The following is a 22,485-nucleotide window of genomic DNA, read 5'->3' as shown; positions in this document are numbered from 1 at the left end:
GGGGAATGGGAGTTCTACCAAGGGTTCATTTGTCATATTTGCATTGAAAATGTAGAAAGGTCAGAACAAGGAAGACTTCATTTACTTCCTCATTTTGGGACCCCTTGCCATGAAAGGGTCCACTGACCCATTTCAAGGAACAAGCTACACATGCTTAATGGCTTTTGAACTAATTACCATACAGAGCAGGGAATGGGATGTACCAGAGGTATGAATATGTATTTGTGTTTTGAGTATTCAATACTTGTATAGATAGAAGGACTCTGTAATCACCTGTAACTCACAGTGTGTACTTGGGAACTCTCCCTCATGCTGCCCAGAGTCACAATAAACACACACTTTCTGACTCTAAACTGTTAGAGAGTCTTTGTCTGTCACAGTTGGATATTGGTACTAGATCAATATCCATATTTTTTTAAATAAATCAATGGTGCAAAATCAGAGTGCCTTCTTCAGTCTTACCTAAATCCATCCTCAAAGAGTATGAGTGCAGGTTCTGTCCTCCCACATATGAGTGTTTTTAAAAAGAGAAGGTTACCGGCACCAAAGTACTGGGAGCTGCTTGTGTAGCTGGACAGTTCTTAGTAGAAGCGTCATTTGGTAGACTGAAGCTTGTGATTTTCTATAAATTCTGCTGTTGCTGTTTCCTCTCTTCCTCTAACTCCATCCCACAAGACTAAGCCTTTCGCTTCTGTAAGAATTGGTCTGTCCAAAGGCTGAGGACAGCAGGATGATTCCAAGGTTGCCTTCTGTACTTTGATACAAATAAAGTAAGAAACAAATGGAGTGAAAACCAAAGAGAGCAGTATGGGAGCTGATGCTGGGGTAGCACTTGCCACGTTTGTCGGGGTTGAGCAGACTGTGCAGCACAGATATGGGCTTGTTGCTTTTAAATTCCTCAGCTTTTTTGTCCACCAGTGTGCCCCATTTTCATAATGCCCACTAAAGTAATGAGTAAGGGTGGGACAGGGGATATTGGCTGAATCTCAAAAGTCTGAATTTGCTGTTTCTTCAAGTTTTGCTGGGATGTAATGAATTAACTCTTTTCTCAGCTCAGTTCTCTCACCCTCTACAATTGTCAGGTCAGCATACTCCATGGGAATTAGTGCTGCTGTGCTGCTTGGTCAGTGCTTGGGACTCTGGCCCTAGCCCTTGTTGGCAGTCTTTGTGCATCCAATCTCCAAGTGCTGTGCAAAAGTGATTGTATGGGCAGCTTCAGTCTGAAGCATTAAAACTGGGATGATGTTAGAAGGACCTTTTACTGGCCCTTGCCAGTGCACTAATGAATGTGAAGTGCTAAGTGGATTGCTTTGTATGACAATCACTGACACTGCCAAAGCAGCCAAGTGCAAGCTCCCTTGAGTAGTCTGGGCATGAAACCTGAACTGCAAAGGACAAAAGAGTACTTCAAGGAATCAGAATATTTCAGGTTGGCAGGGACTTCAGAAGGACTTTACTGCAACTGCCATCTCAAAGCCAGTTCAGCTGTGAGGTCAGACCAAGCCATTCAAAGCTTTACCAAGAAAAATAGAAATAGCCAGAAAATATCTACAAATATATATCTGGAAAATCTCTGAAGTACCCAGCCCTTCTGGGCAGCCTGCTCCAATGCTTGACTGTCCTCATGTCATCAAGGTTCTCCTCATGTACAGAAAGTTTCATTTCAGTTTGTAGGCCTGTTCCCCCTCTGTGAGGAACATAGCATCATTGTCTTGAAAACTTCCTCATGGGATTCACTTGTTCAAGGGAATTGTTTCCTGTTGTTTGCTCATGAATGACTACCTGTGTTTTGTTTAATTTTAGATAAATCCAGGACAGATCTGGAACAAGTACCTAAGGTATGGTTTCTGGGCACTTGGAGCTGTTGTAAGGCTTTCTCACATTAAGTGTTGGATATATGCATGTACTCTGTAGAAATTTTGTCCTCCTTGATGACTTGGGTTGATTCTCAAGAGGATCTGTAGTGCTCAGAATTTCAAGACTAAGGATGATTTGCTTTGTCTTTTTGTTCCTATTGTTTCCATGGTCTCAGTTTTTCTCTTAAAGTATAATACAACTACCATTATCTTTTTCATCTTTAAATAAATGAAGTTAAGACCTCAGAGCTGAGCAGAATTAGCCAGTCTAGGAGGAAAGGAAAACTGAAGAATTTGAGAAAAGCTTGGATATTGCCTGGTGTACAACTCTGCGTTATTGGATCCTTGATTAGAGCTCACTTGCATGTAAGCATGGAGCATACATGATGTGGATTTTTGTGTCAGGCTGACACAAAAGACACAGCTCCAGATTCCATTTTAGTCTGAATAATTTTTTAATAGGTATAGTAAGAAGTATTAACATGGGTCAGCATCTCTGTGCCAGTTGTGTAGGCTGTGACTTGAGTAGCTGTCACTGCAGTGTTCAAAGTCCAGGAATAAGAATGCTTGAGTGTGGTGTGATGCTGCAGTCTTCGTTGAACCTTTTAAAATTACACTTCATAAATAAAAGGAGGAGAGTTTTTTTCCTGCCTGCCTGTAAGCTCAGGGTTTTGTCAAGTATAAATAATGTTACCTGAGAGAATTTTAGATTAATAGTTCTCCAGGAGGTATGGTTAATGTTATGTGTTACTGACTCTTCCTGTGCCCAGCACAGTTGCTACATCCTGCCTAAAGGATGTCAGCTTGAGGCTCTGCTCCCTCCCTTGCTGCACCCTGACAGCCAGCTGGATGATCAGCCTGGTGGGAGCTGTGGCCCCAAGAAGGAGCAGATAGCAGCAGGATGCCCTTGTTAGTGAAGAAGCTTTGCTCAGATCCTTGAGAGGGCCCACCTGCACTTCAAAGCTGCCTGTGTTTGCACACTCAGGGTGTTTAGGTCACCTCAGGTGGTTGAATCCATATGTAATTTTGGAGCTGTGACTTCCACTTTCAGGAGGATATGATTGTCAGATCACAGAAGCTTTTAAGGTACATTGGTTTGTAAGGTCTGGAATGAATTTGTTTGCCCGAATAAATGAAAATCTGGATTTTGAAATCAACAGTTAAGATCTCTGTTAGCTTAATGAGACAGGAGATATGTTTAACTGGGGCAAAAACATAGGGGTGAGTGAGGCACATTTATTTATTTTGTTTTTCTGTTTCAGATTTTTATGAAACCAGATTTTGCCTTGGAAGATTCCTTAACATTTAATGCCGTTTTACCATGGTCTCATTTTAGTACCGCTGGTGGAAAAGGAAATCGTGATGCAGCTTCCTCCAAGTTACTTCAAGAAAAGGTACAACTTTGACACAAGTTATGGTTATCCATCAGTGCTGGTGGATGCTGCAAAGGAACTCCATGGCTGCTGCTGTGGAGTGTTTCTTGAGACATCATTGTGGGCTTTGCTATCTCTCATTTTACATCAGGCTGCAGATTGTTAGGAAATCATGCAGGAAGCACCCTGCTGGAAGAGAGCTCTTTTTCCCTGCTCAGTAAATCTGTCAAATGTGGAAAAAAAGAATCTGTGTATGATGTAACAACTGGCTTTTCACGACAGCTGTGACTTACTGAAACAGCTGGATATGGAGAACTTCAGAAGTGTTTTCTTAGGGACGAAGAGCAGTTCTGTGAGAAGGGAAAGCTGGATTGCACAGGTTGTACACTGTGTCAGACTGTTATTTTCCAACATCTCAGGAAAATTTCAGATTCAAGGCACTGTGGTTTCTATGCTAAAAACAATACTAAATCCTATGGCGTTTGTGTTTTAGGAGATTCCTCTTTTGTTGTTGTCTGCACTGATCTGTTTTTGCATTTTACAAAGAAGAACATGAAAGCAGAGCGGTTTCTTTCATATTGGAAACAGCGGTCTCTTCTTGGTTGTTTTTATCTTTTTTTGGTAGTTACGTAGTCATAATATAGAAAATCTCGAAATGAATCATCTTTACAGTACAAATGCCCATAAAATGCTTTTAGAAAATCTGAGTAGTGAGGTACATTAGGAAAAAATAAGGTACCTTAGGAAAAATAACATGAGATTGTCTGGAATGTGTTTCCAAATTTTTGGGAATTAGTCTTCCTCCTCTCCTGACAACTCAGGAAGAAGTGACAGGCTCTGCTGGAGGCTAACTCAAAGGTTTGTTAGGTTGTTCTCCACATCCAAAGTTGGAGGAAGGCTTCTTTGGAGTTTTTTAGGGCAGTTGCTGTCTGAAGATGAAAAAGCAATGTCTGGCATATGCTGTGAAATTCCCAAAATGTGCCTGGAAGTAGCATGGACACTCAGAAAGGAGTTTTGTTGAAGCAGACCCAGAGCCCTCACTGATGCAGAGGAGTGAAAACACTGCTTCATATGACTGAAATGAGCCCACATTTGTTGTTTTACTTTTTAAAGCCTCTGAGCTGCACGAGGTTTACACTTACCACATGTAAATATGCACCCTGCTGCTGTAATTGTCCCTAGCTCCAGGCACCATTTTCCAACAGGATTTTGAAAACCTTGTCTTAAGCAAGATCTTTTGACTGCTGTTGATCTACTTCAAAAATTTCCTCATGGTGTTTTCTTCTTTACCTCCTCCCAGTGTTGCCCTACATTGGGATTGTGAGCTTTTTGAGGCAGGTGCTGTTTGCTCTGTTTGTTCAGCTTTGTTTAGCATAGTGAAGGGACCTGGGGCATCTGGTTGGTACAATCACATAAATAATTGTTTGTAATAGCCCTTTCTCTGATCCCTGTGTCAGAGTCTGTCTTGGCTTTCCGTGTGGCTAGGTGTGTCACAGCTGGTTGGTGGAGGATGCTTTTGATTAAATTAGATGTGAACAAAAAAGGAGGTTTTGTGTGTTGTATAAATCCCTAGAGTATCCATGGGAAACAGTATGAAAATAACTCCAAGAATGAGACATTCTACAGCTGATTTCCTTTCCATCTCTGGTTGGTCTTTTGGAATTCAGCAGGAGGTTTGAATGCTTGGCACCTCTGAGAAACCAGGTCATCTGAGCATTAACATTCTGATGAGCATCCTAAAGCCTCAGTCCTTGGGGTTTGCATATTCAGTTTAAGCCAAAACACAGAGCTATTACAGTGGAAGAATCAGACCAGCACAGTGGTCTGGTAACTGTTGGACATAGAGAATTGTAATTTCAGGTTCTGAACATTTAGGTGTACTCTGTCTCTGGGAATCCCACAGTGCCAGCACACAGGAAATAGGCTTAGTACTAATTCCAGCTGGTTGACAAAAGTACAACTGCAGCCAGAGATACCCTGGAGATTTTTGTACAAAGAAGGTACAACAGCTTGTTAAATAAGCAGAGCCATTCCAGTGGTGTGTCATCAAATATAGTGGCTGCAACTTTAGCAGCTTCAGTGACCCAAATTTCTCATAGCTTATCTGAATATATGTATTGTTGCTTGCAAGCCAGTATCCAGAGCTGTCTCCTGGTTATTGCCTGTATTCTGTGGCCAGTGTGCAACCATGTGGTACAAAACTTGGAGCATTTTAGATTTATTTGCTTTTCTAAGTTTTTATTTTCAAGCAGGAAAGGCATCAAATCAATATTCCCACAGTGATTTTGAGTTAATTTAGAAATAAGTTACTAAACCACAATGAAAAAGAGATTTAACTTTTATTAGCAAAATTTCCTTGTGATACAATGAGACAAATACTCTGAAAGTGTATTTGCATGGTGATAAAGCTTCCAGGTCATAACAATAATGTTGGTTTTTCCTCTTCCCAGCTGAGCCATTATCTGGACATCGTGGAAGTCAATATTGCTCACCAGATTTCTCTTCGTTCAGAAGCATTTTTTCATGCAATGACCTCACAGCATGAGTTGCAGGACTACCTCAGGAAAACCTCCCAGGCTGTAAAATTGCTTAGAGAGAAAATCTCTAAAATTGATAAAGTAATGTGTGAAGGATCGCTTCGAGTTTTAAGACTGTCACTCACCAGAAATAACTGTATAAAAGCATACAATAAACTGAAGTTAATGGCTACTGTACACCAAACACAGCCCACAGTACAGTTGCTGCTCTCCACTTCAGAGTATGTTGGAGCTTTGGACTTAATAGCAACAACACAAGAGGTGTTACAGCAAGAGCTCCAAGGTATTCACAGTTTCCGGTAGGTAACCATGTAGGAAATACATAAAATGCAAGAGAGCTGGAATGTGTTGAGCACATTATGTTGGCTGAAGGGATTTGTTCCACCTTTGTTCATTCATTCTTAGAGGACCTAATACAGAAGGTATAAAATGTAAGTGTGGCATAAGCAGTGTGACTAATGCCTTTGCCAGAGATGGGGTGGGTTTTATTTGGAGTGGAATGAAATTTTGACATGTAAATGCTTTGTCCTCTGTTCTGGTTTACAGATGTTTTAGGGGTGCAGAGATGAGAGCAAAGCTGTGGCTGGACTTTCATCTTGCATGGCTTGTAGCTGAGAGGTGTTTTCCACATGGGGGTCTGCAATGCTCCTGCAGGCAGCACCCCAGGGATGGGCCCTTGGGCCTGTGTCTTTAGTGGCTGACCTGGGCTGCAGTTGTTAAAGGAGCATGCAGGAATGTTAGCACAGCAGAATCCTTCTACTTGATGTAAAATAAGCTGTCATAAGATACAGGTTCTTTAAAAGTGGTGCATGCAAAGCTGCCAGTGTGGCATGATGCTGGCAGAAGCAGTGTGTGGTTAAATCAGCTCCAAAGCTTGCATCAGCCAGCTGAGGAGCTGTGTGCTGAGTTTTCTGAGTTGATGCTGGGTGAGGGGTGCCTTGTTTAGAGGTTTTGTGGTTCCTGCAGCCCAGTGGTCCACAGCTTGCCTAATGGAGACGTGGTTGCTGCTCAGTACCTGCAACATGAATGTTCAGAACTTTATATAAATACTGCTCTTGTCCATCTCTTTTGTCAAGTTCCTAACACATCTTCTGGCTAGTTTGGAAAAAACTCAAATTTTATGTAGAAAAGATCTCAGGAGAAAGTCCTAGAAAAAGTATTAAAAATGAAAAAAAAATTAAAAGAGTTAATAAATTATTGCTAAAGTTGGTCTAAGTGTTTTTTAAAACAACCTAGAAACAGACCATCTAAAAAGTGTAACTTGTCTCTCTTCAGACACCTCAGTGCAGTTTGTCCTCTTTAGTGTTCCTGCTATGAACCACTTGATTCTGGTGCCCAGCCCTTGACTGAGTCACCTTTGGATTGACCTTGGTGACAAGTCAGTGCAGTTTTACAGCCCTGTGACAGCCTCACTCAGAATCAGCTGTGTTCTGCAGCTGGGTAACTGTGTGCTCTGTCAGCAGAGAGTGCCATTCTCTTGTCATTGGTTGACATGATGTCCCAAGAATGTGCCATTGTTTCAAAATTACCCTCAGGTGTGGAACATATTTAGATAATCATCTTGTCTGTAAAGAATAATTTCTGTGAGCAAAGCTTAGCTGGTTGTTTTGGTAGTTACAGACAGTGATGTGTGTGGGAAATGGCCTCTCTGCTTTGGAAGTGAAGGCTCCCAAAGGTGAGTTAAAAGCTACCTAACTCATGTACCCCACCAGAAATGCAAGTGCAGCTGAGAAGCCCAGCACAGTTTCCAAATCTCACAGTGGCCTGTGTATAAGCTTTTGTGAAAAAATAATTTGCAGTGGAAAGATGGAAGTCTTGATAAAACTTCTCAGTAGAATGTAGTGTTTTTGAAAATAAATAAATTTTAAAAAATATCTGAATTGGTGGCAAGCATATATTCTTCAGTTTTTCCTAAGAAATACCAAAGATACCTTCTTGCTTTATTCTGAGCAAAAATGATGTACTTGTCAAGTGAGTTAAATACCCAGTTTATTTAACAAGATAATTCCAAAGCAATAGCACATTTTCTAAATAATTACTATTTTTACTAAATATCTGATGAAAAAACTTCCAACATCTTGTTTTAGTGTTTCCATGGCAGCTTGTAGAATTTGGTGTTTTCAATTGAGTCATGTCAGAATCATTCAATATAAAGCAGTAAGAAAACAACTCAAACCATCAATTAATTTTTCCCTTGTCATACTGTATGCAGAGAAAAATGTTGTTTCTAGTTGTAGCAAAAAATGAAAAAATCATAAAGGTTGTGTGAAGTAATACATTGGTGTCTTTAGTCTGGGTTACTGTCACCAATGATATGTGTCAGTTGTAACTGCTTGCTACTATAGGATAGAATTAAAGTTTTAGAGCTCTAACCTTTTCAAGTTCACCCTTTTAATTTTACAAAAGAAAGCTGATGTGTTAATTAACTTAAAAATCTCTGAAAACACTTTCTGCATCCTTTTCACAGTCCTTGTTGGGGTGATGGAGATACGGTGATTTTGTTTGTTGAGGGGATGGTTTGGTTTTTTTGCTTTGTGTTTTGGGGTTTTTTTCCCCACAGGTATGCTGGCAAACAACACTTTTACAGTATTTTATTCAGTAAAAGCTGATGCATGGAAAAACAGTTCTCATTTATGTATTTTAAAAGAATCTTTACCCTGCACTTGTCATTTTCCACGATAGAGTTGTCATATTCAGTATTCATTGAAAGGGTCTGATGTGTGAGTGGTACCTGTTAAAAGATAATTACCAAGGTGTTTTTCTGGAGTTTGAATTAAGGTCTGACTTATTCCTGAATGTTTCAGGTTGGTGGGATTTTTGTGGCTGCTAGGGACTGGAACCTCTTGGACAAAGTGTTGAGGGCCACTGCTGGGAGCTGTTGTTGGATGTTTCCATAGCTGAGTTTTGAGAGGGCAGGTTTTGGTGTGTTTCAGTGCAGTTCAGCACAGAAATAATGTACCAAGGAACATCTTCATGCTTACCTCAGTAAGGAGCCTTTGTGTTGTGGCTCCTAGTCCTGCAGAGTGTTTTCCTGTTGTGTTTGTTCTGAAATGCCCACAATGCAACTGGCTTGGATTTTCTACAGGCTATTTTTATTTAAATTAGGTATTTTAAATATGTTTGCTTTGTCCATTCCAATGAGTTATTGAACAATTTCAAAAGCAGGTACATCCCTGGTCATCTTGAAATTAAAATAAGTAAGTTAACCTGCTCAACTCAGATCCAGCAAGATTCCTGGACTTCAGCTCAGTGCTGGCTATGTGGGTTTCTGCAAGGAGGAGGAACCAGGAGTCATAACTTGTGACAGCAAAGGATCCAGCTACACCAGCACTGAATGAAAGCCATGTTCATACCCCCCATTTTGTATCTAGGCTTATCTAAAATATCACAGCTCCACTTAATTCTCATTTGCAAAGTGTCTGTGTTTGTTTGTTTTTGTTCAAGAAAAGGCAGTCTGATTTTTACTGATATTTGTTCCCAGCTGTTAGTGGAAGTTGAAAAGCCTGTAGTGTTTGACATCTCTGAAGTTCACACTTTTAAAGGGTGGTTGACATTTCTGATGTGAGAAATTCCCTTGTGGTTCTGTATGACAACAGTCTGCAAAATATAGTCTAAAATCTCCCATACTTGGGAAAAATATTTTTCATTTAGAGTAGTATAAAATATGGCAAATTTTAAAACTCCTATGTATTCTCTGAAAGCAGTCTTGTCATGTGAATTTAATCTGTGATCACATCAAAAGCTCAAATGTTTGAATTAGAAGAACTTGTGGACTGATGATCTGAGGAACTCAACAAGCAAAAGAAGTATTCCTTCTTGTTAACACCTTTATGCTGACAAGCAGGGAGTATTCTTAGTTCTGGTTCACCTCATTGGGCAAATAGGTACTTGGCACCTTCCAAAAAAAGAAAAAAGCCCTACTTCCAAATTTTATCCTCCATCAATATTCAAGTCCATATGTTTTGGTGTAAGGTGACAGTGCCTCTGAAAAATGCATGACTTCAGCTGCTCTGAGGAGTGAAAGATTGGAGCCTCCCATTAAGCCAGCGTTGATTGCATGGAAATTTCCTGCTGGGTGGTTATTTTCTTCAACTGTGAACTAATGATTCGTTTTCAGGTTGATTATTTAGCTCATATCTCAATGGCTGTTTTTCTTAGGCATCTTGGCTCACAGCTTTGTGAACTGGAAAAGCTGATAGATAAAATGATGATTGCAGAGTTTTCAACTTATGCTCGCAATGATTTAAATAGACCCCTAGAAGATGATTGCCAAATTCTAGAAGAGGTATGTCTGTTATTGAAATTAACTGTCTCATGAATATGTTTGCATCTTTAACATACTTAATTAGCACCAACTAATTCACTCAGGTCTCTAGTAGCAACACTATAATTTTAGACTATTTAACTTCTCATCCACATCTCTCCCCGCCCATTTATTTTTGTGCTTGATAAGATTAAATAATTCTAATTAAACTCTGAACTGCAATCGAGGCCCACTTCATTTTTTCAAAATAATCAGTTCTCTTTTCTGTGATTAAATGTATACTGAGTTCACTTCATGAACCTAAGCATGTAAGTGGAAAAGAACATGGACTCTGATCTACTTGGTTGTAAAAATTTGAGTTTTGCAATGAAAGCTGATACTTGCTTGTTGTTCTCATTCTGTCTCCCCATGCTTTTATGGGTGCTTATACCAAGCATATGCTTGCCCTGAATGCATGCTTCATTCCCAGTATATATAGATTCCTCATTCCTCTGAAGATCATAAACATACGAAGATTAGGCTATTGTGGCTGCTTTCTAGCCCAGAAAAGATTTTTCTGGATTTTGCCTGTAGGGCTCTTTATTAATTGCTAGAGCCTATGACCTGTTCAGCCTTGTTTAATCCATTTATGAGATGTAGTGGTTGGCAGTAGCACTGCAGTGCTCCCCTTTCTGCCCCTTGTTTCCTTGCCCTCTGTGCTGCAGCCTCTCACTCGGGCTGTGCTTGCTGTCAGCCTTGCTCAGGATCAGGAAACTCACTCATGGTTAGAAATATCCACAGGTTTAAGCATTTGTGAGTCAGCCCAATTCAGGAATTGGCAGGAAAAGGGGTGGGAGGAAGAGACTCAGCTGGTATTGCCACAGGGAACTTTTTTGTATAGGCAAAGCTTGGCATTAGTCTGGAGGAATTGGATTGACCTAAATGCTCTTCACTGTGTGCTTGATACATGAACTTTCTTACTGCTGTGCAATTTCTTAAAATTGTTTCTTGTCTTCACCTTGATATTTTTCATGTGTGGTTTGTTTTAATTGTCTTTTTTCTTGACAGGAGAGACTTGTATCTCTAGTATTTGGACTTCTAAAACAAAGGAAGCTAAATTTTTATGAAATATATGGAGATGAAATGATTAATACTGCAAAGAATATAATTAAACAGGTAAGACAAACATTTCTAATGTACCTGACAAGCTTTTCTCTACCCCTTGCAAATATTTTTTTTAGTCATTAATAACAGGTCTGATGAAGTTTTTGGTGGCTGATGGTCTCTCAGTTAGAGCAGCTGAGCCTGCAGACACTTAAAGGGGTCCCTGAAGCACAAAGGTCTTTACAGAATAATTTTTGGGAGGTGGGAGGTAACATAAGCTCCCTGTTTTCTGTGTGAAATAACATTGTTGTGAACTTCCCTTTCTCTTAACATGTGGCTCTCTGAAATAGTAGAGTTGTGTCATAGCACTACATTTCATTAAAACCTACAACAAAACAAACACTCCAAAGCCACATTAAAAACCTCTCCTTCCCAACACACTGTAAAGCAAAACCCTGGAGTTCTTGGTGTAAACACATAAAGGAGAATCAAAGAACTACCCAGTTTAAACAAATTAATTCCCTGCAAATGGTACAGAAAATATTTCTTGCCTTTATGTTAACACAGACCTAGTACAGGCACATGATAAAAAGTTGGAAAATATCCTTGCCTATTTCTGAGAGAGCAAGGTGAAGTAATGGAGAAGGTAGAAGTGCTTACCTTTAAAAAAACTTAATTTAAGCCCCAAATCCTTTTCTTCATCAGTATGGTGATTTGCTATTTAGGGCAGAGTATTTCAAGCCAAAAAACCTTATTGATAAAAACAGCTAAAATCAATAATTGAACAAAATTCACATTCTTGCTTTGGGGGAAGTACATTGGGTAATTTGGATAGTGACATAAAAACTTTTGTTTGCAAACAGATCTCAGGCTGAACTTAGGGGAGATGTGTGTGTGGTACTTTCAGCTTTACTCATCTTGTTTGTTTTCCCACATATGTAAGAATACTGTGTAAGAATGGGTTTTTTTTCCTAGAGCTAGGTGATTTTTTTATAGTCATGCTCTGATGTATTATGAACTCCCTCTGATTTATATCTCAAAGGCTGGGAGATAGGTGCTGAGTTGGGCATCTCCTGTCCTCATAGCATAGTCTGCAGTTCACAGCTGTATTGTGAGCTGGGTTGGGAACCTAGTTTTTAAAAGTTTGGATTTGGTTTTTTAATACTGTTATTTGAAGTTTTTGTTTTAAGCCAGATTTGTCTGTTCCAATCCCTTTCACATTGCAGCCCCATGGTTCTGTTGGTCTGCTTGTACAAGGTGGATAGGCCCATATTGCTAGTAAATTTAAAAAAAAAAGGAATTAATGAATAACACCAGGACAAAGCTGTTCATCTGCCTGGCAGTCTCCACTGGCTTTTCACTTGCCTGTATCAGCAGTGATTAGGAGACTTCTTTTTCCCTTCAGATTCTTTGTTTGATCATATAATAGACAGGTAGCATTCCCTGTTTTTCTGCTCATTCTCAGTCTCAAAATGCTTTTCCCATTCTGCTGGGAAAATTTAAGTTGGATTTTCCAGGTTTCCCCTCTGCTTAATAGTAGACAATGTTTAATCAAATTCCAGTGTAAATTTCTGTTCAATAAGGAAAATAGGCAGGATTTGTGTAATTCCTGTGTGGTTTGTGCAATGCTTTTGTATGGTGGCCCATTGTCTCAACTCTTAGGGGCACCTTTCCTTAATAAAGGAAACTCTTTTCTTGCCACACCTCAAATGTGCTTCCTCTTCAAATTTATTGCTGGGCTGTTTTGGTCGGTGAATTTTAGTAGGTTTTTGTTGCCAGGCAAGTGTAAGAGCAGAGGTTTGGAAGCACTGAGCACACTGCATAGTTCAAGAGCAAGGTTGTGTTCTTCTTCAGAAGCTTCTGTACTGATCACTGTTATTCAGAACAGGGGTAGAACCCATGTAGCTTGAGATGGCAGCCCTCAGTCACCATTGGGATTGTACAAACTTGCTTAAGGGCAAGATGAGTTCACACCCTGCTACTCATTTGTTCAGTTTATTGACTGGCATTTGGAGGAAAAGCCTTTTTTCAGTCTGAGTGGAGTTGATTTGTACCTTAGGCTTAAAAGTAATGGGAAAAGAGATGAATGAAATGGCTGTAGAACTGTAGATGTGTTTGGAATGAAAATTGGTTGTACTGGAGACCTGAAGAAGCTGGCCAGTTTTGTATGCACCAGTTGCTTTGGGGGATTTCTTTTGTTTTCTTTGGGAGGGAATTTGATTGTTTTTTGGGGTTTTTTGGGGTGTGTTTTTAGAGAAATAAGTTGTTAAGTGATACAAGTATCTCCTTCTTTTCTTCTTTTACTTTTCCTTATTTATCTTAAGGATTATTGTGTTTATTATGACCCTCAGCAGTGGTTAGAAAGAAGCTAAGATCTTCTTTTGCTTTGTTTTTTTCCCCCCCTTAAAATTTGCCAGTGTGTGGTTAATACGGTATCGCAGATAGAAGAAATAGACACAGAAGTGGTTGTTAAGTAAGTATGCAGCCAGATTTTTTTTTTGTGGTGCTGGTGGGTGGGGATAGTATGATTTTTAGCATAGATAAATTTACTGTTCTAGTTTTTGCTTAAATTTCCCTATAATTAAGGATTATTCTTCTCTTTCATCCTGAGATTTTGCTTTTGTCCACCTCTGGGTGGATATTGTTTTACTTCTCATTCATATTGTAATGTCACCTTAAATTTACCCTTGAAATAAATACTAAGACTCTGTGAATCCCACTACATGAAGCATATATTTCTTGAATACATCTCTATGTGAAAGTGTTCCCTGTTGCCATAATCTGGGAGTTTGTATTAAAACATGTCATGAGTTTAAGTTCCCCATAATCAAGAATAGGAGAGACCAGACAACTTCAGCCCTAGAAATGGTCCGTCAGGGACCTCACCAAGCCATCAAAGGCAAATGCCAGAGCAGAGATGGAGATGGAGCCAGACTCCTCTCAGAGTTTGCCCCAAGGTCAATGTGGAAGAAGAGAAATTCCAGTTGAATGGTAGGGAGAATCTGTTTCCCAGAAGGCTGGTCAGACACTGGAACACAGCCCAGAGAAGCTGTGCAATCTGTGTTCTGGGACATGGGCAGGCTTTGACTGACCCAGAGCAACCCCATGCAGTTGTACCTGCCCTGAGCATGGCTTGGCCAAGGCAGCTCCAGAGGCCCCAGCTCCAGGGGCCCCTGCCAGCTTCTGTTTTTTCTATGGCTTTGTGATTCACTTGACTCAGCAAAGTGTTACCCCAAGATAATAAAAATAGTCCAGCTGATAAAGCAAAGTGAGTTGCAAAACCTGCATGGAATTCATACACAGATTGAGAAATGATTTGGCACAGGGTCATTTTTACACATTGGATATTTGGTCACCATTCTTTAGTGTTTAGTCTTCTGCTCTTGGGTCCTAACTGTGTATTACAGCGTTTAATTTTTGTTCTCTCAATGATTTTTCTGCTCTTTTGCCACAAACTGCTGACTTGTACTTTAATAGCAGAAGTGGTCTCATTGCAATGCCTTGCAAATAGAGCCTTTAAATGGCTTAATAACGCAGCTTTTTAACCCTAGAAAAGTATTTTCATGTAGATTTTTTTGTATTTTTTTCCTCCCACATGGTTTGTGAAAATGTTATTAACCCCACCCCTTGTAGGTAACACATATTTATCCTAGGGAAGAGAACATTATGCCCAGGAAAGAGCTAAAGGGTAAATGTGAAGCTTTCGTTTTCTGATAGTGTGATCTAAAGCTATATCCCTCCTTTCCCTCTCCACTTGCATTATGTTGATCATGACTGTTGTTTGGGTGATGTCTGTCACTTGCCAGGTAAAAGTCTACACAGTTTTCCTTATATTTGCAATTACATTTAAAGCATGTTTTCTTTTCCTTTATGTGCCAGTAGGCATCATGGCCAGCAAACAATTGCTGTTTGCTGAATACTGCTCTTTTTTTAGGCTTGCAGACCAGATGAGGATGATGAATTTTCCTCAGTGGTTTGATTTACTGAAGAATATTTTTTCAAAATTCACTATCTTCCTCAAGAGAGTAAAGGTAAGACATTCATCTACAAAGAACTTCATACAGTTCAGGCATGAAAGGGAATGAAGTTGCTTTTCCATTTGAAGTCTTAAGATGTTGGTTTTGCTTGTAGAGTTGTTGATTGAAAGGAGATGTGCATATTGGCATCCATCCTGGGCAAAAATGATTAGTGCTAACAAAGAGAGCAGTGACAAAGAGATAATACCTCTTTTGCTCTATTACTTCTATTCTAAGCTGCTAGGGATTAGGACAGGACTTTTGTACGTGTTAGATTGCTCCAAATGAGGTTTCTTTCACCTCTCTTGGAATCATCAGATATTGGTTGCCATCAGACAAATGGATCTGCCTCTAAATACTAATTACACAAAAAGAAAATCTCTTTCTAGCACAAGCTTGTGGCACTGGGTTTTGGGGTGTTTTTTTGTAATAAAAGTTATATTTCATTCTAGGCAACGTTAAATACTATCCGTAGCGTGGTTTTCTTGGTTCTAGACAAGAACCAAAAAACCAGAGACCTGGAGGACACGTTGCAGAAGGACTCTGCTAAGGAGAGCCTGGTGGACAGCGAGGTGGCCTACCTGACCCACGAGGGGATGTTCATCAGCGACGCCTTCGGCGACGGGGAGCTCGCGGCCGGAGCGGCCGACTCGGCCTCGCAGAGGAACACGTCCCCCAACAGCGAGCCCTGCAGCAGCGACTCCGTCTCGGAGCCCGAGTGCGCCACCGACTCCTCGTCCAGCAAGGAGCACACGTCCTCCTCGGTCACTCCAGGAGGAGTGGACATGATGTGAGTGAACTCCCTGCCTGTCTCCGCCTGGCAGCGTGGCCGGAACCAGGGGTGAGGTGCAGGCGGTTGTTTCTGGTCACACAGTACAAAAATGACTTTGGAGGAATGTGCTTTTTAGGTAGGTGAAGTGTAGTGGCTCTCCCCCTAGAGACTGCCATCAGAGTGCACTGTTATATTTGCCTTTTTTTCACCTCCATATGTAGTGATGCAGGGACTGATTTATGTCACTTCTTCCAGAAAAGAGCCCCTTCTCCATTAGTTTTTCTGGGGAGGTCACTTGTGTAGAGAGAAGGAAAGAAATGAGTCCCTGGAAGACAGATTGTCATGTCTTTAGCAGGCAGAAACATTTCTGTTCCCTGTCCATGTTTCCTATGGTTATTTTTCCTGGATTTTTTTTTTTGTTTCCTTGGTTTTTTAAGATGGCTTCATAGAATACACCTTGATAAATTCTAGAGAAAAATCTTCTCTTTGTCATCACCTATTTGACTTGCATAAATAAATAAATCCATCCATCTCAGTGCTTTGGTTACATAGGCAGTGCTGCCCTGAGGTGCTCCAATCTCCAGAGTTCCAACCTTCTGGCATGCTTTTATGCACCCCTTACTTGTGGCTACAAGTCAGAGCTATCTTTTGAAAAGAACCAGGCATAATGTGTGTGGGACTCAGGCATGAACCACTTCAAAAGCCAGCATGTCTGGATACAGAGTTATATGAAGCAAAACTGAAAATACCACTTGTTACCCTTCTGAGAGATGGAAGACAGCAAGTGGCCTGTTCTTGCTGCCTGGTCCTTGAGTATCTGTACTTGGGTGTTGAAACAGGTGTTAGTTTTGATGGAGACCTTCCCCACCAAATGACAATGCTGGCTGAAGGAGATAGATTTTACATAATTGTGCTGTGCATAAAACACAGGCCTTTGTATGTCTGAACATCTGTCGTGTGCTGGAAGAGAAATGAAATGTGAAGAGGAGTTCAGGGTTACATGGAAGAGCAGGAAAAGGGAATGGGGTTGAATCCAAACTAGTCTGGAGCACTTTGCCAAGTTTGCTAAAAATACACCATCCAGCTAGAGCTTCTGAGGAGTAAAGTTGTTTTTGAGGCTGGTTGCATAACTTTGTTCTAAAATGAACTTACTTCATCACTCTTCTGGTTTTGTTTGCACCTTTGCTCTGTGTTTGGAGCAGGCTAGTAAAAATACACAGAACAATGTTGGCCCAATTGTTGCTCTGTGGTGTTCTGAGTTCTCTTCTGTTGTGCTGTCAGTCCTTGGGCTGGCCCAGAAGATTGTGATCTTTACTAATGGCATGAACCATGAGCAGCAGAGCTGTGCTCAGTGCTGGCCTCAGAACAGTAGACAAGTCATACAAGGTCTTTTAAAAAGTACCACCTCAAGAGCCTGTAGTCCAAAGAGGTAATAGAATGACAGCCTGTAGATTAAGGCTGTGGGGAGTGCAGAGTATCTGTTTTAGGCCTTACACTTGCATCGGAAGGAAAGTGCTGTGTTTTATGTCATATGCTTGTGATGCTGAAGTCTCACAGGAGCTGGGTCAATTTTAGCTCAGTAAATTGTTAATTACTTTTATTGTTTCAGTAATGGCTATATCATGTTTACTCTTAAACCATTAATAGCGATCAGAATGCAAAATCAAATAAAAGGAAAAGGATGTGCTGTAATGCATTTCCTTGCTACGAGGGGCTGACAGGACCTTGACAGCAGCTTAGAAGATCCCATCTGTATAAAGTGACTTTGGTGATTAATTGACTGCATTTGACAGTTGCTGCAAGGCTTTTTCTTTCTGTGTGCAAAAATACTGTTTGCTCCATAAACTGATGCTCAGCCAGCTGGTTCTGTCATTTTTTAGGATTGGTGAGGACATGAAACTGACTGACCTGGAGCTGGGCAGGCTGGCAAACAATATCCAGGAGTTACTTTATAATGCCTCTGATATCTGCCACGATCGCTCAGTCAAGTTCCTCATGGCAAGAGCAAAGGTGAGGAGCTTGGGTCAGAACTGCTGGTGGTGCCTCCTGCTTGGCGAGCATTTGCTTCCAGGTTACTGCTTTGATGAGGGTTCTGAAGTGGCATCAGTTAAAGGAAACTGTTCCTGCTGCTACATGCTCTGTATGGTAATACACTCAGAGCACACCAGTGTTAACATAAATCATTGCAAGGCAATGTTGGTTTCTTCTACCTATTTCTTTCTCTTTTTAATATTCTGATTTGCTGTCTTTGATGCTTCATGCAGAGAATGTGTGTCTGTGACAAGGTAGCAGCTTGTACTGCAATCTACTCTGTCACATGTAGGGTTAAATAATGTGCCTCTTCAAACTGTAGTAGGCCTCAGACATGCTGACTAGTTATTTCTGTATGTCTCTGGATTTTTGTGGTGCTATGTCTCCTTACAATGGTTTTCTTTGCATACAGGATGGCTTCCTAGAGAAGCTGAATTCCAACGAGTTCGTTACTCTTTCTCGCTTGATGGAAGGCTTTATCTTGGATACTGAGCAGATCTGTGGCAGGAAAAGCATGTCCTTGAGAGGAGCTCTTCAGAGTCAAGCCAATAGATTTGTGAATAGGTTTCATGAGGAGAGGAAGACAAAACTAAGGTACCTCTGGGTAGACAATATCGTGGTGTTCTGTGAATAATTTTATGTATTGTATGCCAGCCAAACACAATCTTTTGTTGCCTAGAACATCAGTAAGCTTGTTATACTTAGCAGCAGGGGGTGAAAAAACTGTATTAAACCCCAGTTATTTCCAGTTTAGACTTTTACTGTTTTCATAACTTGATTTCTTCAAACTGGATTGTTCTACAGTTACTTAAATAAGAGCAGTAATGGCTACAGAAAGTACACAAAACTAGATTTGAAGAGCAAGATTGCCCTGTTTCAGGGGTCTAAGAATAATTCACTTTCTGCTGTTTTCTAAAAAAAAAAAAACAAACCCAAACCTCTCGGAGAAACAGCCTGGCCAGTAACATCCATCAAGTCTGTTTGCTCTTCATCCCTCAAAAGCTGTTAAAATTCCAATTTCATTGGCAGTGATCTGATAGTGAACATCTGACAGATATTCATTGGCAGTGAAATTGGTAAAAATTGCCAATTTCATTGGCAGTGATCTCATAAATACCTTTGTCTGGTGTAGTTTTTGGTCCCCTATGACAGATTGAATGAATGAATTGTGAAATCTCTAGACCAGCACAGAGTTGTTCTCTTTTGCTGCTGACAATTGTCAGGCACCTTCTTCTCATGAAGACTGACATGACATCTTGGGCCAGTGGTTTTTGTTAAAGTTGTTTTTCAGCATTACAGTCAACAGAAATGTCAAGACAAAGTATTTCTTTCTCAGCCTCTTCTCTTTTGTGTTTGTCCCAGCCTGCTTTTGGACAATGAGCGCTGGAAGCAAGCTGAAGTTCCTGCCGAGTTCCAGGACCTCGTTGATTCGGTGTCAGATGGCAGAATTTCTCTCCCTGAAAAAAAACCAACCGGTGTGTCTTGCAGTCCTGCTGTGAAATTAATTTATTATCTGCAAATTCTGCTGTTGAATGTTCATGGACATATTCTGATGACACGCTGCATCTGTGTTTGCTCCCTGTCCTTTGGGGGGATGGGAAGAAAGTTGATAGCTCTTCTCTTATCTTTTTATTTTTTCTGTTACTGGTGTTGAAATATCTTGTGTTGAAAGATTATCTGTTTATTTTTTGGAAACACCAGAAGAGTTAGCACAGGGAGAGAGCTGCCTTTTTATACAAATATTCCCAGTGTAGAGGCTTGCAGCCTCTGCACAAATTCAGTCTTTCCCCACAAGGTACCACTGAGGAATTGCAAGGGACTGAGGAGCACGTGCGTGTGCTCAGCCCTCCTTGTGTGAAACAAAGCCTGCTCCTTCCCACTGCTTCATCTGCCAGTTCAAATGAAAGGCAGCATGCCACGTGGCTGCTCATGGAAGGAAAACTCATGTTCATTCAATTATTTACCTTGCCACAGAAACCTCATTTGACCTCAGAAAAGTCACTTTTTCCTCCTCCTTCCCCACTTCCACATGTGCACAGTGGGAATGCTTAATGTGTTCTTACCTTGTGGGGATACTTATCCAGTATTGCAGTGCTGGGGGGGAAGTGAATAACCAGAAGAGGGAGAAAGCATGCAGATAGGGGGAGAAAAATGGCAAGAGATTAGAAGGAAGAAAATACAGTGATGCCATGGTGGAGAAACCCTGATCTCCCAGAAGGAACATAGCAGATAACAAAGAGTGTATTAAAGCAATAATCACTCCAGTTATGGAACATGACACCAAAATGTTTGTCAGCCATTGCTGGTAAAATAACCTCCTGCAGCCTCCTTCAAGCAGATAATTTAGCATGAAAAACTGCATCAGTAAGAGCTTCTGTTAGGAAGCCTGAGGAAAAAGTGATTTGAGGCTAAAATATTAATATACACAGCAAATCACTTGACAATGTATAGTAGAAAACCTAGTGGCTTTTTCTACCTTTCTTCTATTTGTAACCTGTTGTATTTGGAGTTTTTAAGTCCATAATGACTGTGGGACTATGAGATTTTTTTGATCTAAAATCATAGCAGATAATGAAGTAACTTTGTGGGTCATAAAAACTTTGATGGATGATCAACTATTTAATAAATACTGTAAAATTTAGAGAGAAGTGCTTGCTACAAAAATTGTGGGTTTTTTCAAACCTTATCAAGTGAACACTGCATTTTTATAAACAGCATTTTTTGCACTTGTTTTTAGTTCAACTCACTCTTTTTCCTGTCTTACTAAAATATCTAGCTACTGAAGAAAGAAAGCCAGCTGAATTCCTTATTGTTGAAGGACAAAAATATGCAACAGTTGGGTAAGATGCACTTTTTTCTTTTAGCAGTGGATTAGTTGGCAAGAACTTTGGAGTAGAACTGTGATGAATGCTAACAGTTTTAGCAATCGTGTTTAAATTAAAAATCCCTCTCCTTTTACAGACTAGTTGCTCTTTGATTCCCAGCAGTTATAAAACACTACAAGCTCTTAGCTACATTAAAATGCCATTTTTTCTCTGAGTGGCTAGGTTCTAATTTATAATTTTGTTTGAATGGTCTTTTCCAATTGTTTCATGAAAACACACACCTGAAAATACAGGTTTGTCTTCTGAGCACATTGTTATTTCTTGCAATCTAGGTTATTTCTGGCAAAAATTGTAGGCTCTTAAAATGGTTTGGGATGAGAGAAACTTCTAAAGATCATCTTGTCCTGCAGTGAGCAGGGGCACCTTGCGCTTGCTCAGAACCCTGACCAACTCAACCTTGAATGTTTCTAGGGCTGGGACGTCCACCACCTCTCTGGGCTGCCTGTAACAATGTTCCACCATTCTCATTGTAAAAAATTTCTTCCTTGTGTCTAGTATGAATCTACCCTGCTTTACTTTAAAACTGTCTGTTGCTCCTTGTCCTTTCACAGTTTGTCCCTATTTTTCCTATAAGCCCCTGTAAGTACTGAAAGGCTGCAATGAGTTCTCCCCAGGCCCTCTTCTCTCCAGGCTGGAAAGCACCAAAAGACCTGAGTACAGCACTGAATGGTTGCTTATCTTATTCAGAATAAGATATGGGCCCTCTCAGAAGCTGCATATGCTATTTCTTAGTATCCTGGCTGATTTGAATTGAAAAGTGGTTTCTTAAAGCTGGTTATATCAGAGACATTTTAAAATGTATGATGTTCATTTATTTCTTTCATTTAAAAGCATGCTGTGTTTCCAGAGACTGTGAGGCTTAAGCATTAATTATGTATAAGAGTGTTTTTGGAGAGGGAGTAAAGCCTGGAAGATCTCACTCCCCAGAGTTCTAACATCAATTTGCACCAAACTTAAAAGGTGTGATGTACAGGATGTCTTGGACCAGCTGTCATTTTATGAGTTGCTTCATGATGATGTGTCATTTTTCAATTGGAAACAGAATCTGATGGCTGAGAACTTCTGTGCCAGGCAAATGATATCACTGCTGAGGAGCATTTCAGGTCGAGTAGGAGCATTGCTGTAAAGGATAAAATTTGCTTAATATATGATGTGTTTGATAATATTCCTCTGCTCACTTGAAGCTTGTTAAATTTAGCTCTGTGAAGCAAGTGAGAGCTTCACAGTGCAAATATTTGTTTCATTCCTACACACTTCTACATCCAGTTTCATTGCATCTAATCAAATAAAATGCATTCATTACAAATGCATCGTGTTCACAAAACATTCTCCAGGTGTTTCAGTTGACTTGTCATCTTTTTGCACTCTACTGTCTTAAAGAAGAGTTAACTTTTTGAAATTTTAAAATATCTACTCTGAATGTTTGATCTTGCGTCAGTTTTCCTGCCTTTTGTGAATTTGAATTCTAAGGAGCATGCTTGCTCTATGGGAGCCTTCTTAATTCCATCCAGTAGCTCCCAAATTCTCCAGTGCCTGCTGACTTCAGGAGAAATTACAGGTGTTGAGCATCTTTGAATATTTGGTGCTGTTTCTTCACAGCTGCCTTCTCTGTTTGTGACTCCTTAGCATTTCTATGTATTGTTCAGAGATTTTCTTTCATATAAAATA

The 22,485-nt window shown here is 40.2% G+C and overlaps 1 protein-coding gene across 2 annotated transcripts in view; it reads left to right on the top strand.

Annotated features, from left to right (window-relative positions):
* Window positions 1-22,485, top strand: part of VPS54 (VPS54 subunit of GARP complex) — a 47,621-nt gene that overhangs the window by 13,056 nt on the left and 12,080 nt on the right. For both annotated transcript variants that reach the window (XM_059467279.1, XM_059467280.1), the window contains 12 exons: window positions 1,804-1,838; window positions 3,119-3,250; window positions 5,680-6,065; window positions 9,925-10,051; window positions 11,078-11,185; window positions 13,531-13,586; window positions 15,048-15,144; window positions 15,582-15,919; window positions 17,782-17,911; window positions 18,345-18,526; window positions 19,295-19,407; window positions 20,709-20,772. In XM_059467279.1, the coding sequence (XP_059323262.1) occupies window positions 1,804-1,838; window positions 3,119-3,250; window positions 5,680-6,065; window positions 9,925-10,051; window positions 11,078-11,185; window positions 13,531-13,586; window positions 15,048-15,144; window positions 15,582-15,919; window positions 17,782-17,911; window positions 18,345-18,526; window positions 19,295-19,407; window positions 20,709-20,772 (1,768 nt within the window). The remainder of the gene's footprint in view (window positions 1-1,803; window positions 1,839-3,118; window positions 3,251-5,679; window positions 6,066-9,924; window positions 10,052-11,077; window positions 11,186-13,530; window positions 13,587-15,047; window positions 15,145-15,581; window positions 15,920-17,781; window positions 17,912-18,344; window positions 18,527-19,294; window positions 19,408-20,708; window positions 20,773-22,485) is intronic.

Source organism: Ammospiza nelsoni, chromosome 3 (genome assembly GCF_027579445.1).
Source record: "Ammospiza nelsoni isolate bAmmNel1 chromosome 3, bAmmNel1.pri, whole genome shotgun sequence".
Taxonomy (NCBI): Eukaryota; Metazoa; Chordata; class Aves; order Passeriformes; family Passerellidae; genus Ammospiza; species Ammospiza nelsoni.
Note: the sequence above shows the minus strand (reverse complement) of the source record. Positions and strands in the feature narration are given on the sequence as shown.